This window comes from Salmo trutta, chromosome 13 (genome assembly GCF_901001165.1).
Source record: "Salmo trutta chromosome 13, fSalTru1.1, whole genome shotgun sequence".
Taxonomy (NCBI): Eukaryota; Metazoa; Chordata; class Actinopteri; order Salmoniformes; family Salmonidae; genus Salmo; species Salmo trutta.
The window spans coordinates 68,918,438-68,935,502 of record NC_042969.1 but is presented as its reverse complement, the minus strand read 5'-3'; the positions used below and the strand labels follow the sequence as shown (position 1 = coordinate 68,935,502).

The window sequence follows — 17,065 nt, the reverse complement described above, 5'->3', positions numbered from 1 at the left end:
ATGTCTTGATGAATAAACTAGCTAGATTCTGGGGTTCTTACAGTCTTGGTTAATAACAATTTTTATCAAGCACACCTGGACATACTATATTTAATCTCTGTTAACCCAGAAGTAATATTTTGCGTAATTTGGTCAACTGCGTGATTAATTTGTGTTTATACGTTTTAGAACGAAGTCTCCACCCTTGCAAAAGGAAACCAGACAGAAGGATAACCCAGACACGTCACAGGGGATATAAAACTGAATCATCCGTTTAGAACGTTTTCTCAACGCCTAATAATTTTCTCATCGATTAAACATTTGATCTCAAATTTTTATTCTCCCAAAACTAGAATATGTTACGAACACAGTGCACCTAGTTGTATAGACTTGACGCTTTGCCAAAGTTTTGAAAAATTGCGTTGTTTGCAAGCAGTGCACAGTCGAAATTGGTTTGTGCACACGCGCACTTCACAGAGGAGCCGTACATGAAATATATTTATAACAAACCATAATTAGTTAATCTGTCGTTTACAGTGGAGCAAATTAAGCATAGTGGCAAAACAAGTAAGGAGATGGGGCGAAGACAAGCATGAGCAAGAGAGATCCTATTGGCGCGTTGTCAAGAAACGCTCAGCCATGCCCTTGTGGCTTGGTAATGCAATTATTATTTAGGCCACAAGATGGGGACATGGTTCATCTACGCATACAGTAGGCTGTCAATGAGGGACGTATTTACGTGTTTTTTAGAATAATGCCACCCCACGCTTGTAGTACTGGATACATATTTACCAGACTAATATTACGCTATGTAGCCTGTAAAATAAATATACCTCTAGCACTATAGTGTGTGGTTTGTTCCTGCTTCAGCCATTATTCTACAACACCAGTAATTCATTGGTACAGAAATCCCCATGCGCACAACAAATTCATTACTCATACCTTCTCAAAATGTGTCAATATTTTGACCATCAGATTTCAGAGTTTACTGTTCTCCTTGCAAAAGCAGTTCCTTATCCTCAAAGACCTTTCTTGACATTCAGAAATGTGTATTGCAGGAACATGTTGGACCCACACCAATGTGATACTAATATATTTCTGCACTTTTTCTCATTCAAAATTGTATATGGGTATTTCTATGAAATATTGATAGAAATGAATAAATAGTGTATGTGTTGCTATTTTGGAACATATCCCAGGATAAGTAAGGTAAGACCCAGATTCAGACCGTGTCAAAGTAACAATGTTTATTACAGCAACAGAGACAAAGGTACAGGACGGCAGGCAGGCTCAGGTAGCAGTGGTCAGGCAAGCGGTTCAGGGTAAGGACAAGCGAGGGTCAAAAACCAGGAGGGCGAGAAAAAGAGAGGCTGGGGAAAAACCAGGAGCTGACAGGACAAAAGCTGGTAAGCTTGACAAACAAGACGAACTGGCAACAGGCAAACAGGGAACACAGGTATAAATACACAGGGGATAATGGGGAAGAAGGGCGACACCTGGATGGGGATGGAGACAATCACAAAGACGGGTGAAACAGATCAGGGTGTGACAGAACAAGCTAATATGTCTTACATAAAGGCCTTTTCAAGGTAATTGAGATACCCATTTTAAGAGAAACATCATGGTATTTTGAGCCTCCACATTTTAAGTATGTAATTTTTATCTCTTTGAAGTTATATTTAATTTGTATCACAGTAATGTATGAAATAAAAAATGCCTTTAATACATTTTGTTTTACAATATTTACCCAAATATATACAAAGACATACAGACATGAATAATTAAAGTTATATTAAAATATATTTATTTATTCAAATAAATATCATTTTGAAATAAACATTTTAAGCAAAGGAAATAAAAAACTAAATAGAGAAATCCTCCAGATTTTCAATGGGTGATTGCCGCCGCTCTTGTTGTCAAGGCTGGCCTGCCAGATTGCGGTCGAAGCCCCCATTGGTCACTGAAGGGACTTTTGGGGTGTAACTTCTCATTATGGCGTGGGAGTAGAACCACAGTAGAAACACATCTGTGGCTGCTTTGCCGCTACTGTTGATGCTTCTGATTTGGTATAAAACTATTGAATCCATCCATGATCGTTTCAAAATATCATCTGAATTCAGAGGGATGCCGTGCAATCCCTTTTTATAGTCCCATGGGGATGACGTCACAAGTGATTTGCTTTGTTGGTTGTTGCATCATGTGATTGTGATGACGTACGTCACTGTCGTGGAAAACTGTAAATAACGCGGGTTCACCCGCTCAATCTGTATGGTTTGAAATATCATCTATCATTATAACGCCCAGACGCAGACGCTACTCTCGTACTCGCCCAGTCCCTAGGAGGCGCAGACACAGGACTGTGAGGCATAGGAAGTGTGGGAGCAAAAGGAGGCTGTGTGGGAGCAGAAGGAGGATTTAGGCTGTGTGGGGGCAGAAGGAGGCGTTGGGCTGTGTGGGAGCAAAGGTAGGGTTAGGCTGTGTGGGAGAGGTCGGCAGCCCCCCCCCCAACAAAAACCAGATAATAATAAAATAATACTTTTAATTAATTCTAATTTTAAGAACTCAATCCGGCTTTCAACTTACTCTTGAAAGTTGTAATAGAATGCACAAGGTGCAATTTGGAAATTGGGTAGTGCATCATCAGCTTTCCTCTTGTCATGTCAGTCATTGCAGACCGTACAAAGCTATTTATAACTTGTCAGAAATGTCCAGATCAGCTAACCTTTTTTAGCTAGGGGACAGTAGAGTTTACTCTAATGTACTCTACTCTTATCCAGAGTCACTTACATACCGTGCAGAAGGGAGCAAAAATAAATATTTTGTTGCAATCATCAGTTGGCTCCACTTTTCTTATATTAATGGGCTTGAAAAAGTATTATTGTTATATCATGCTTACTTAATTGAGAATGTACAGTATGTGCTGTGGAAATTTAGTCGTAGAATCAATGACAAAAAACGGCATATTTTCAAAGTCATTTTGTACTTTCAACATCCGGAAAATCGTTTTTTTTATGTTTTACGTATTTTCATCTTTCATTCAGCACGTAAATTGCACCTGATGGCAACGTCTGGAAAAGATGTCTAAAATATATTTGTTACTTAATTTTGCTTACTGCGATATGACTAACGATACCATTGATGATAAGGGTTTAATGGCCAGTTCATATCTCCTCACCCTCTTATTTATCGCCATATTTCATTCAAAATGTCCCAGTGAAGCATTCCATCAACAGGATGACACCATCCAGCCAGCCTCAACCCACATTATTCGAGTGTGCATAGCTGGGGAAGATGTATAGTGCGTAAAAGTAATGAGAAATTACATAGGGAATGGGCTATAGCCATCCCACCAAGACACACAGCATTCTTCATCAAATGACAATTGAGGCTAGATTGCAAGGGGTGGATGAAATCCTGACTGTGATATCAGAGCCAATAGACTGTGGAGGAGGGCGGAGCACACCATTCTACGTCTGACAGCTGCGAAATAGAAAATGTATAGCGCACAGCCATGCAAATAGGCAACCAGCGTTATAGCCTAACCTAATGCAAAGAATCCAGCTTGGATATCCACATGTGCGATGAAGAACAAAAGTGGTTGCAACAAGGGGGTTAAAAAACAACAAGATAAGGGCTTGAGCAAGAATATTTTGTAAAATAAATATTGGAAGTAATTCAGGTGTTTCTATCAAACCATTGGAAAAGGTTTTGGAACCATGTACGGTGCCTTTTCTTTCCCAATGACTGCGGAGCGCAGTCGGAATAAGGAGCGTATGGAGGCCAGTCTGACCGGACTCTGTGAGCTGGAGCTCCGCAAGCAGAGGCAGGAGTGCCTGGTCCTCGGTGCTCTGGCCCTGGGGGAGCCCATGCCCGAAAATTACACAAGGAACGAGCTATCGGGTTTCAGCAGCTGGGAGCAAGAAAACTTGACATTGAGACGTCATCTGGTAAGAAGTTAAAAGAGGTGGAGGTAGTTTGGAAATTGTTGCCTTTTTATGTGACGAATAGATAGGCTAATTCACCTCGTAGGAGCATTGTTGTAGTGCACGGAATGGCTACTCGACCAGGGTGGTCGGTCGCCACCGCGATTAACCCCCAGTTTACCCCTAGGCTCTTTAGAGGGATAGGCTACGTAGCCTATATAAAATACGATTTGTTTCCCCCCGTTAGTGGACAATGCATTGGTTGTGTGCGCCTATTGTCCAGCAACGAAACTTATCTGCAAGAAAAGTTACTTAACTTGATTAATAGTATCCCCATCTGAAAGGATCTAATCGTTTCCAGCCTTCGGCTGCAAATATATGCCTTGGGGAAACGGAATGGGGGGTGGAGCACCCGTCTTTTGCAGTCCACCGTTTAATGACCCATTGTTCCCTGCATGGTTCCTGCATGGTCCTACATTTATGTTATATTTTACTTAGCAAGTGTTTATACATATTCATTCGTTGACTTTTATTTTTCAAATGAGTTCATAACGGGAGCTGATAGGACATGTGAATAGTTACATTTGTATTAAATACATTTTCATCTGATATTAATAGTATAGCATGAAATATGATATGATTTAGATATAAGTTATGAGGCACGTTTCTTTAGACTGTGGAGATTTTCGATGTCCTTGTGGGAACTAACGTTAGTTTATAGGCAAGGATGTACTGTGCTGCCAGAGGTGGGCGTGATGCGTGTCCCACCACCACGCGTACAGAGAATCCCACCATCCAACCGATGTCATCCCAAATAATAATAAAAAAGAGTGTTAGCTATCCGTGATGGCAACTATTACGCATGCTTAACATTATCCTATTATAGATAAAATGGGCTTTTGTAAAAAATAAAACATATCTTCAAACAATACATGTTTTTCTTTGGAATGAATGGGATGTCACAGTTATCTCCTTACGCCCAATGTTCAGCCCTCTATCTTTAAAAACATAAAGATATACAGGCTAGTAGCCTTTAGACTACACTTCACCATCGACTCGCACACGGCCCACTGTTCTCAATAGAAAGCTCCTATAAAAGAGGGTGAAAGAAATTAAAGCAGCCGCCTCCCTCTCCTCCCAGCTTCCCCCCGCGTTCCTCTCCTCCGCCGCGGCCCAAACAATAGGCGCATATGGAGAGGAATACTAATGCACACGAGGGCCTCGGTGAGCCGACAGGCGAATCATGCACCTCCGCCGCCGCTTTGAAGCACAACTGGAACACGTCACCCAATGAGATGTCAACGCAGAGCAAACTGGCTCCGCTTCGACGTTGATGGTAAATACTCATTTTTAGTCTGTGCGACTAGTGACTGCCCCTAAATGCCGCATATTTTCTCGCAATTTGTTGTGCACATTTCATTAAGTCATTCCGGTCGGTCCATTTGAGGGATCTGTCAAATTTGGATCGATAGATACTGACAGATATTAACTCCATTGTCTTTCCAAGCATGCAAATAATTTTGCAGAAAATTCCTTGGAGATTATTGGTTGGAGAATTATGTGACATCAATGTCTAATTGAACCCCCTCTATTGAGCCCTTCAAACATCACTTCTCCATGTGTTTCCCACTGGACCCAATCTCATATTGCATGTAGAGAGTCTGTTGTGTGGGGGATTTATTAAGGCAGGTTCACACAGAAGCAACTGACCCATGTTGCCCTCTCCTGGGAGTGGGGGGGACAGTTTCATTGGCCTTTGCTTTTGCCCCAGGGCCTCCTGTCCTGTCTATAGGCCCAGAGGCCCAGTGTGTAGTTGCTGACAGCCATGCCATGCCAGACAGCAGCCTGTAAAGCACAAGACATTGACCCCACTCTGAGCCACCATGCTGTGTGTGTTTGGAGAGTGCAAGCATTAGCAAGCCCGTGTGTGTGTCGATAGACTTGTGTGTGTGCGAGCGCATACATCTGCGTCTCTATTGATCTATGTGCTTGGCCTCAGTGTGTGGTGATTTGGGCATGTCTAAGACGTCGTGTGCCCATGTCTTCCATAGAGTGCCACATCATTAGTGTGGCACTCACCCTTCTCAGCGGTGAGTGACTGATATCTGGGTGGGTGAGAGCTGCCTGGGCCCGGGGCTTTGAGTGGCTGATGTATGGGTGGGTGAGAGCTGCCTGGGCCCGGGGCTTTGAGTGACTGATGATATGGGTGGGTGAGAGCTGCCTGGGCCCGGGACTTTGAGCGACTGATATCTGGGTGGGTGAGAGCTGCCTAGGCCCGGGGCTTTGAGTGACTGATGATATGGGTGGGTGAGAGCTTCCTGGGCTTGGGGCTTTGAGTGACTGATGATATGGGTGGGTGAGAGCTTCCTGGGCTTGGGGCTTTGAGTGACTGATGATATGGGTGGGTGAGAGCTTCCTGGGCTTGGGGCTTTGAGTGACTGATGATATGGGTGGGTGAGAGCTTCCTGGGCACGGGGCTTTGAGTGACTGATGATATGGGTGGGTGAGAGCTGCCTGGGTCCGTGGCTTTGAGTGACTGATGATATGGGTGGGTGAGAGCTGCCTGAGCTCGGAGCTTTGAGTGGCTGATGTCTGGGTGGGTGAGAGCTGCCTGGGTCCGTGGCTTTGAGTGGTTGATGTCTGGGTGGGTGAGAGCTGCCTGGGCCCGGGGCTTTGAGTGACTGATGATATGGGTGGGTGAGAGCTGCCTGGGCCTCAGACTTTGAGTGACTGATGATATGGGTGGGTGAGAGCTTCCTGGGCTCGGAGCTTTGAGTGGCTGATGTCTGGGTGGGTGAGAGCTGCCTGGGTCCGTGGCTTTGAGTGGTTGATGTCTGGGTGGGTGAGAGCTGCCTGGGCCCGGGGCTTTGAGTGACTGATGATATGGGTGGGTGAGAGCTGCCTGGGCCCGGGACTTTGAGTGACTGATGATATGGGTGGGTGAGAGCTGCCTAGGCCCGGGGCTTTGAGTGACTGATGATATGGGTGGGTGAGAGCTTCCTGGGCTTGGGGCTTTGAGTGACTGATGATATGGGTGGGTGAGAGCTTCCTGGGCTTGGGGCTTTGAGTGACTGATGATATGGGTGGGTGAGAGCTTCCTGGGCTTGGGGCTTTGAGTGACTGATGATATGGGTGGGTGAGAGCTTCCTGGGCACGGGGCTTTGAGTGACTGATGATATGGGTGGGTGAGAGCTGCCTGGGTCCGTGGCTTTGAGTGACTGATGATATGGGTGGGTGAGAGCTGCCTGGGCTCGGAGCTTTGAGTGGCTGATGTCTGGGTGGGTGAGAGCTGCCTGGGTCCGTGGCTTTGAGTGGTTGATGTCTGGGTGGGTGAGAGCTGCCTGGGCCCGGGGCTTTGAGTGACTGATGATATGGGTGGGTGAGAGCTGCCTGGGCCTCGGACTTTGAGTGACTGATGATATGGGTGGGTGAGAGCTTCCTGGGCTCGGAGCTTTGAGTGGCTGATGTCTGGGTGGGTGAGAGCTGCCTGGGTCCGTGGCTTTGAGTGGTTGATGTCTGGGTGGGTGAGAGCTGCCTGGGCCCGGGGCTTTGAGTGACTGATGATATGGGTGGGTGAGAGCTGCCTGGGCCCGGGACTTTGAGTGACTGATGATATGGGTGGGTGAGAGCTGCCTGGGCCCGGGACTTTGAGTGACTGATGATATGGGTGGGTGAGAGCTGCCTGGGCCCCGGACTTTGAGCGACTGATATATGGGGGGGTGAGAGCTGCCTGGGCCCGGGGCTTTGAGTGACTGATGATATGGGTGGGTGAGAGCTTCCTGGGCTTGGGGCTTTGAGTGACTGATGATATGGGTGGGTGAGAGCTTCCTGGGCACGGGGCTTTGAGTGACTGATGATATGGGTGGGTGAGAGCTGCCTGGGTCCGTGGCTTTGAGTGACTGATGATATGGGTGGGTGAGAGCTTCCTGGGCACGGGGCTTTGAGTGACTGATGATATGGGTGGGTGAGAGCTGCCTGGGTCCGTGGCTTTGAGTGACTGATGATATGGGTGGGTGAGAGCTGCCTGGGCTCGGAGCTTTGAGTGGCTGATGTCTGGGTGGGTGAGAGCTGCCTGGGTCCGTGGCTTTGAGTGGTTGATGTCTGGGTGGGTGAGAGCTGCCTGGGCCCGGGGCTTTGAGTGACTGATGATATGGGTGGGTGAGAGCTGCCTGGGCCTCGGACTTTGAGTGACTGATGATATGGGTGGGTGAGAGCTTCCTGGGCTCGGAGCTTTGAGTGGCTGATGTCTGGGTGGGTGAGAGCTGCCTGGGTCCGTGGCTTTGAGTGGTTGATGTCTGGGTGGGTGAGAGCTGCCTGGGCCCGGGGCTTTGAGTGACTGATGATATGGGTGGGTGAGAGCTGCCTGGGCCCGGGACTTTGAGTGACTGATGATATGGGTGGGTGAGAGCTGCCTAGGCCCGGGGCTTTGAGTGACTGATGATATGGGTGGGTGAGAGCTTCCTGGGCTTGGGGCTTTGAGTGACTGATGATATGGGTGGGTGAGAGCTTCCTGGGCTTGGGGCTTTGAGTGACTGATGATATGGGTGGGTGAGAGCTTCCTGGGCTTGGGGCTTTGAGTGACTGATGATATGGGTGGGTGAGAGCTTCCTGGGCACGGGGCTTTGAGTGACTGATGATATGGGTGGGTGAGAGCTGCCTGGGTCCGTGGCTTTGAGTGACTGATGATATGGGTGGGTGAGAGCTGCCTGGGCTCGGAGCTTTGAGTGGCTGATGTCTGGGTGGGTGAGAGCTGCCTGGGTCCGTGGCTTTGAGTGGTTGATGTCTGGGTGGGTGAGAGCTGCCTGGGCCCGGGGCTTTGAGTGACTGATGATATGGGTGGGTGAGAGCTGCCTGGGCCTCGGACTTTGAGTGACTGATGATATGGGTGGGTGAGAGCTTCCTGGGCTCGGAGCTTTGAGTGGCTGATGTCTGGGTGGGTGAGAGCTGCCTGGGTCCGTGGCTTTGAGTGGTTGATGTCTGGGTGGGTGAGAGCTGCCTGGGCCCGGGGCTTTGAGTGACTGATGATATGGGTGGGTGAGAGCTGCCTGGGCCCGGGACTTTGAGTGACTGATGATATGGGTGGGTGAGAGCTGCCCGGGACTTTGAGCGACTGATATCTGGGTGGGTGAGAGCTTCCTTCGCTCGGGCTTTGAGTGGCTGATGTATGGGTGGGTGAGAGCTGCCTGGGCCCGGGGCTTTGAGTGACTGATGATATGGGTGGGTGAGAGCTGCCTGGGCCCCGGACTTTGAGCGACTGATATATGGGGGGGTGAGAGCTGCCTGGGCCCGGGGCTTTGAGTGACTGATGATATGGGTGGGTGAGAGCTTCCTGGGCTTGGGGCTTTGAGTGACTGATGATATGGGTGGGTGAGAGCTTCCTGGGCTTGGGGCTTTGAGTGACTGATGATATGGGTGGGTGAGAGCTTCCTGGGCCCGGGGCTTTGAGTGACTGATGATATGGGTAGGTTAGAGCTGCCTGGGTCCGTGGCTTTGAGTGGTTGATGTCTGGGTGGGTGAGAGCTGCCTGGGCTCGGAGCTTTGAGTGACTGATGATATGGGTGGGTGAGAGCTGCCTGGGTCCGTGGCTTTGAGTGACTGATGATATGGGTGGGTGAGAGCTGCCTGGGTCTGTGGCTTTGAGTGACTGATGATATGGGTGGGTGAGAGCTTCCTGGGCCCGGGGCTTTGAGTGGCTGATGTATGGGTGGGTGAGAGCTGCCTGGGCCCGGGGCTTTGAGTGGCTGATGTATGGGTGGGTGAGAGCTGCCTGGGCCCGGGGCTTTGAGTGGCTGATGTATGGGTGGGTGAGAGCTGCCTGGGTCTGTGGCTTTGGGTGACTGATGATATGGGTGGGTGAGAGCTGCCTGGGCTCGGGCTTTGAGTGGCTGATGTATGGGTGGGTGAGAGCTGCCTGGGCCCGGGGCTTTGAGTGACTGATGATATGGGTGGGTGAGAGCTGCCTGGGCCCGGGGGTTTGAGTGACTGATGATATGGGTGGGTGAGAGCTGCCTGGGTCCGGGACTTTGAGCGACTGATATCTGGGTGGGTGAGAGCTTCCTGGGCTCGGGCTTTGAGTGACTGATGATATGGGTGGGTGAGAGCTGCCTGGGCCCGGGGCTTTGAGTGACTGATGATATGGGTGGGTGAGAGCTTCCTGGGCTCGGGGCTTTGAGTGACTGATGATATGGGTAGGTGAGAGCTGCCTGGGTCCGTGGCTTTGAGTGACTGATGATATGGGTGGGTGAGAGCTTCCTGGGCTTGGGGCTTTGAGTGACTGATGATATGGGTAGTTGAGAGCTGCCTGGGCCTGGGGCTTTGAGTGACTGATGATATGGGTGGGTGAGAGCTTCCTGGGCTCGGGCTTTGTCCCGTAATGTCTTCTTTAACCTAGCTTCCCCCTGAGTTGGAGGCTCTGAGCAGCTGTGTCACCTGAGCTGACTGACTGAAGTCAAGCTGGATAGAGTCCATTCAGAGCCTGTTGTCCTTGCTGGGGAGGCAGACCACAGAGGCTGGAGTGTGCAGCCTGCATGCCCCATTCACGCCTGTTATGTAAACATGGTGTGTGTGTGTATGCATGTCTGTGTGCTGCCACGAAGCTGCCTGGCTGCTCCCCTTCCGTCCCTCTCTCCACCGGAGAGAGCACAGGATGCAGTCAAATAGTAATGACACCAGGCAGTGTGTGTGAGCCAAGAGGAGTCAATTAATAATGCAGCAGAATCAAAAGTATCGTCATGAAAGGGAGCTGCCTGAGACCCCTACAGAGCTACACACTCTGGAAGTCAGTTGTGTTTGTGAATGTGTCCTGTGTGTGTGTCCTCAAAGCTTTGTTTGTGTTCTGTGTCATTATGTTTTAATTAGCCAGCCTAATTGTCACAGTGTCTGCTAGTTCTAGATCCGTGTGAGCTTGCCGGAGGACCTAGGCCTAATGATCAATTGGGTGAAAGTGTGTCATGGATATATTGATTTCCAATACACTCTCTTCCTCCTTCTTTCCTTGTATTATTTATTTTGCTCGCACTCTGGTAGCTATAAAACCTGGAGATCTCTTCCACTCACCTATTAGTAACCACCATAATACAATGGTTTCGTGTTTGATATTAGTTTAGTGACAGAAAGCATCTCTCCAATAGGTTTTATTCCATAATGATGCTTAGGTAGACACAGCCTGGCTTGGGTATTTTGTCTCTTCACAAACACAGCGCTTCTATCACACTGATCTACTCTAGTCTGCCTGAGACAAATGACCCAGAATCCCAGCAATTATTCCAGCGCTGCTGAGTGACCAAAACAGCAGCCAGCCTCATGACCAGATATGGTGCTGCTTGTTGTTTTTTTACTCAGCATCCGAATAGGAAAGTTGGGATCTACAGTATGTGGAGTGTTTTTATACTGTCTAGCTCATTATGTTAGCTTGCATTGGTATGATGCTGGTTTGGCTCAGGTGAGGGTTGGCTCCTTATGACAGACTGAATTTTTCATGCATCTGTCTTTGCACTCTCTACATACTCTCATTTAATTCAAGGAAGAATTATCCCTCCCTGCCATGCTCTGATGGAGTCAGCTTTCTGCTGAAACCTTGGTCACGTTTAATAAATCCTTTGCATTCCAGCAGTGTACAGCTACATCCTTTTTGAAATAAGCCCCTAACATTTACATTTTAGTCATTTAGCAGACACTCTTATCCAGAGCGACTTACAGTAGCGAATGCATATATTTCTTTTTTTCCCGTACTGGTCCCCCATGGGAATCGAACCGACAACCCTGGCGTTGCAAACACCACACTCTACCAACTGAGCCACGCACGCACACACACACACACACACACAGCGATTCCTGTCAGTTGTCTAACAGCCTCTCCATCCCCAAGACTGTAATGTAGAGGAGGTCACAACATTTTGCTGATATCTGTTAATTACATAATGTAGCAACAGTCATAATAGGCAAATTGAAGTGTGTGTGTGCTGGGGAGGCCATGCGTAGCTAGTGTGTGTTGGCTGTGAGTGCTCCTCAGATGACCTGAAATTGCCTGGCTGACTTGAACAAGCATGTCCAATTGCACTTTTTCTTCCTCCCTGGTGTATGATTTGTGTGTGTCCTGCTGCGTGTGCATCCACAAAAATAACATCTCAACACATTTCCCACTACAGTGAATCATTCATGTTCCAGCTAGTTGCATCCTCAGGTATCTTACTTAACTGGAATGGGGCTTTAGTAGCATGCATGCAGCCCATGCGGTCATGCACACTAATGTCTGTAGGCCTATACTACCTCCACTATCCAAAGGTGGGAATAACCTTATACAGAATGTTTTATCTGTATAAGCTAAATAGTGTGTTTTTGTCATCCAGTTAAATGGAAAATGGAAAAATTACTACACTTAGTCATAATTCACATTGACTTATAATTATGTACAGTACCAGTCTAAAGTTTGGACACACCTACTCATTCAAGGGTTTTTATTTATTTTTTACTATTTTCTACATTGTAGAATAATAGTGAAGACATCAAAACTATGAAATAACACATATGGAATCATGTAGTAACCAAAAAAGTGTTAAACAGACCCAAAAATATTTTTGATTTTAGATTCTTCAAAGTAGTCACCCTTTGCCTTGATGACAGCTTTGCACACTCTTGGCATTCTCTCAACCAGCTTTACCTGTAATGCTTTCCCAACAGTCTTGAAGTAGTTCCCACATATGCTGAGCACTTGTTGGCTGCTTTTCCTTCACTCTGCGGTCAAACTCATCCCAAACCATCTCAATTGGGTTGAGTTGGGTAATTGTGGAGGCCAGGTCATCTGATGCAGCACCATCACTCTCCTTCTTGGTCAAATAGCCCTTACACAGCCTGGAGGTGTGTTGGGTCATTGTCCTGTTGAAAAACAAATGATAGTCCCACTAATCGCAAACCAGATGGGATTGTGTGTAGCTGCAGAATGCTGTGGTAGCCATCCTGGTTAAGTGCACTTTGAATTCTAAATAAATCACTGACAGTGTCATGGCCGAAGCAACCCCACACCATCACACCTCCTCCTCCATGCTTCACGGTGGGAACCAAACATCTAGAGATCTTCCGTTCACCTACTCTGCGTCTCACAAAGACACAGTGGTTGAAACCAAAAATGTCAAATTTGGACTCATCAGACCAAAGGACAGATTTCCACCGGTCTAATGGCCATTGCTTGTGTTTCTTGGCCCAAGCAAGTCTCTTCTTATTATTGGTGTCCTTTAGTAGTGGTTTCTTTGCAGCAATTCAACCATGAAGGCCGGATGCACACAGTCTCCTCTGAACAGTTGATGTTGAGATGTGTCTGGTACTTGAACTCTGTGGAGCATTTATTTTGGCTGCAATTTCTGAGGCTGGTAACTCTAATGAACTTGTCCTCTGCAGCAGAGGTAACTCTGGTTCTTATTTTCGTGTGGCGGTCCTCATGAGAGACAGTTTCATCATAGTGATTGATGGTTTTTGCGACTGCACTTGAAGAAACTTTCAAAGTTCTTGAAATTTTCCAGATTGACTGACCATCATGTCTTCAAGTAATGATGGACTGTCATTTCTCTTAGCTTATTTGAGCTGTTCTTGCCATAATATGGACTTGGTCTTTTACCAAATAGGGCTGTCTTCTGAATACCACCCCTACCTTGTCACAACACAACTGATTGGCCAAACGCATTAAGAAATTCCACAAATTAACTTTTAACAAGGCCCAGCTGTTAATTGAAATGCATTCCAGGCGACTACCTCATGAAGCTAGTTGAGATAATGCCAAGAGTACAAAGCTGTCATAATATATTTTGATTTGTTTAACACTTTTTTGGTTAGTACATGATTCCCTATGTGTTATTTCATAGTTTGATGTCTTCACTATTATTCTACAATGTAGAAAATAGTAAAAATAAAGAAAAACCATTGAATGAGTAAGTGTGTCCAAACTTCTGACTGGTACTGTATGTCTTGGGTTTGTGTGATCATGCTTGTGTATTGGTCTGTTTCAGAGTGCGCTCCAGAGCTCCCCCTGGGGGCTGATGCTGGCACTGGAACAGCAGGTGGGCGAGCTGAGAGTGGACACAGATGATGTCACCTATGAGGGGACCCAAGGGGACATGGGGGACAGTCGACCCAGCTCAGGTACTCCTCATGCTACCACCTTTCAATTCTCTGACCTCTGAACTTTAACCCCTGAACCACATCAGAGGGGCATTGTGTAGTTATATTTTTCTTAATGTAGACACTTTAATTTAACTTATTTTTTGCATGTGTTTGACCCATGTTCTGTATATTTTCTGTGTACTTTTTTACATGAATTGTGGCCCTATATGTCATTGAAGTACATATATAATGACAATCATTTCATTAGTTTTGACAAATGTTGTTTTCATGCCCTTCTTGCTACTGTTAGTTGTTCTGTGGTTTGTGAAAGGGACAAAAAATTGGAAATGAGTTTTGTCAGCATATGGTTTGAGAAAGCCTGATAGAGGTCTAATGAGTGACATCATCTGTGTTTCCCAGGGTTCTATGAGTCGAGTGAGAGCCAGTCTCCAAAGGGGCATTCCTGTCGCTCTGACTTCCTAGAGCCCCACCCTGGCTGGGGCTTCAGCAGCACAGAGAGGCCCAAGTCTCTGGGTGAGTTCAGCTCCACTCTCCACTATCAACAGCTCTCTTTCAACCACAATAGGGTTCATGGTATCATAGCAACAATACCATGGACTATCTTTACTTTATTGCATCATTATTTTAGTTGCATTAAGTACTCGTATCAGTAGTAAAACAAACCCGTCAATTGATCAATTAACTTGTCTCTGTGCTCTCTGTCTACAGGATACGCCCTCCAGCTGACAGGTGAGAGTCTGATGGAGCCAGCCCCTCATGCCACTGTTCCCCTCTCCTTATCCGCCCCCTACCCACACCTTGAGGGAATCGCTGAGGAGGGTACGGCCGAGGAGCCCTGGCAGTGGGACCTACACTCTGCCCAGGGTTGGGAGGATGAGGACCAGGCCACTCAGGAGGATTTCCAGCAGGCCATGAGGGTTAAAGGCTACATCCTGGGTCTCATCCATCGCTACGCGCTCTCACCCCGGCCCTGCATGCCTCGTACCAGCCTGGGGCCTGACCCCTCCACCCCCTACTCCTCCAGCATCAACAGGCAGAGCAGCCTGCGAAGGAAACACACTCTTCACACCTCCGAGCTCTACATCTCTGACCCACAGGACCTCTACCCTGACCCTGAGTGCCAGGCCTGGCGGTGTGACTCGCTAGACAGGGAGGAATGGGGGGGAGAGGCCCCATCCATGGAGAAGGACTGTTATCGGTCTTTACCCTACCCCCACTTCAGACCCCACTCCCTGACCGGGGGCCATCCACCCTCCCTGGACCCCACTTGTGGAGCTCTGGACCCTTGTTTTAGTAGTGCGTCTGATTCCCCCAAGCACTACCCGCTGCCCCACTCCCCGGCTTCATATAACCACTTGGTCAGTGCCCAGTACATCCCTGGGCAGGCCTGCCACACCCCTGTACGCTCCCCCTCACACTTTCCTCCAGAACGCTCCCCCTCACACTATCTTCTAGAGCCCTCCAAGCCCAGCCGAACCTTTGTGTCCCCAGACCAGAGCAGCTCAAAGCCCAGGGCCATGGGGAAGAAAAGCCATGAGGAGAGACAGAGCTCCAAGAAGCCTGGCCACAAGACCTGCCGCTCCCAGTCTGAGAACAGTCTGATGGGGCAGAGGGCTCTCCCTAAGCGCAGGAACAGCACAGCCGAGCACCCCCAGCACCAGAGGGGCCAGCTCCCATATGCAGGCCCCCAGCACAGGAACAACGCTTGGGGGCGACGCTGGTGCTCCACCCTGGAGCTCAGCCAGGAGGAAGGGGAGACCCAGGGTGAACAGGCCCACAGACGCCCACCTCGTAGGCCCCGCCACACCCAGGCCTGCTCTCATCCCAATCCCAACCACCACTCCCAGGTCCATGCCCAGCCTTGCCTCTCAGAATACCCAGAGAGAGCACCTCTGTGTCGGGGAGAGGAGGGCTATGTGCGGGCCGCCCCTGGGGAGTCAGAGTCCAGCATGAGTGAGGTGTACTCCCCTGCCTCCAGCTCTCTCTCCAGTGATTCTGATGAGGGGGGGCTGGTGTGGCCCCAGCAGCTGCCCCCTCGCCTGGCCCCCTCCGCTTCCTCCACTTCCTCCTCCCCTAAGGCCTCCCCAGAGGCCTCCTCGCAGCCCAAGGCCTTTGTCAAAATCAAAGCCTCTCACGCCCTGAAGAAGAAGATTCTGCGATTCCGTGCCGGCTCTCTCAAAGTCATGACCACAGTCTGAAAATATGTCACTGTTTCTACTGCCCATATCCTGCACAGTCTGATGGTTCATCCTACATCACCTACAGTTTACACCCTCTGTCTACCTCCTCTACCGCTGGTTCATGCAGCACTGTCATAAAATCAGAAGCTATTTTACCTTCAGGAAAAACTAAGATGTCTGTAACTGGCCTAAGATCAGCATCATGATATCATCTAGCTAAACCACATTTCACCGTCATCAGAATGTGCATTAACCATGAACTTGTCTAATGAAGTCATCCTCTGATGGTAACACTGCCATGTCACATATGGACACCTGAAAGTGAACTGCTACCTCTCTTCTCTTAGCTGCACCACCTTGCAGCCTGGACCTGAAGCCAATGTCTGTAGCACTGGCCATGTAGGGGGCGACTGCAGTGAGGGGTCAACACACACACACACACACACACACACACACACACACACACACACACACACACACACACACACACACACACACACACACACACACACACACACACACACACACACACACACACACACACACACCTGTAAATACCTACCTGTGGCCTTGTTTGTATGAATGTAGTTTGTAAATAAAGATGTTGTGGTCTCTTAAGCCACGTGTTTCATTTTACACTTTCTAATATTCAACCTGGAATGGTGGACTCATGTATGCCTACTGGATATTTCTCATACAAAAATAGTTATTTTCAAGTCAGATATTTTTCAGAGCTGATCTGATTGGTCAAAAGATCAATTAGTGAAAAAAAGATCAGAATTGAGCTGCCTATGTAGTCATAGCCTCTCTGGCAGCTTAAACTGCTTTCAGTGTGCAACGTTGTATAACAGAAAGTGTACATCAATGTCG

The 17,065-nt window shown here is 48.3% G+C and overlaps 1 protein-coding gene across 2 annotated transcripts; it reads left to right on the top strand.

Annotated features, from left to right (window-relative positions):
* Positions 1-2,247: 2,247 nt before the first annotated feature.
* On the top strand, positions 2,248-16,709 carry LOC115206437 (dapper homolog 3-like). 2 transcript variants are annotated; one of them, XM_029773436.1, is made up of 4 exons: positions 2,248-2,443; positions 13,901-14,033; positions 14,415-14,528; positions 14,724-16,709. In XM_029773436.1, the coding sequence occupies exons 2-4, from the start codon at positions 13,931-13,933 to the stop codon at positions 16,211-16,213; spliced, it is 1,707 nt and encodes a 568-aa protein (XP_029629296.1). In that variant the 5' UTR covers positions 2,248-2,443; positions 13,901-13,930; the 3' UTR covers positions 16,214-16,709. The 2 variants fall into 2 exon arrangements, with proteins under 2 accessions (XP_029629296.1, XP_029629295.1); XM_029773435.1 differs by lacking the exon at positions 2,248-2,443 and adding an exon at positions 3,486-3,926.
* The last annotated feature ends 356 nt before the right edge of the window (positions 16,710-17,065 follow it).

Excerpts from the sequence above, each read along its gene's own strand:
- LOC115206437 (XM_029773435.1), top strand. The coding sequence starts at position 3,696 with ATGTACGGTGCCTTTTCTTTCCCAATGACTGCGGAGCGCAGTCGGAAT. Across the intron at positions 3,927-13,900 it reads TGACATTGAGACGTCATCTG|AGTGCGCTCCAGAGCTCCCC; the intron begins GTAAGAAGTTAA and ends GGTCTGTTTCAG. Across the intron at positions 14,034-14,414 it reads GGACAGTCGACCCAGCTCAG|GGTTCTATGAGTCGAGTGAG; the intron begins GTACTCCTCATG and ends TGTGTTTCCCAG.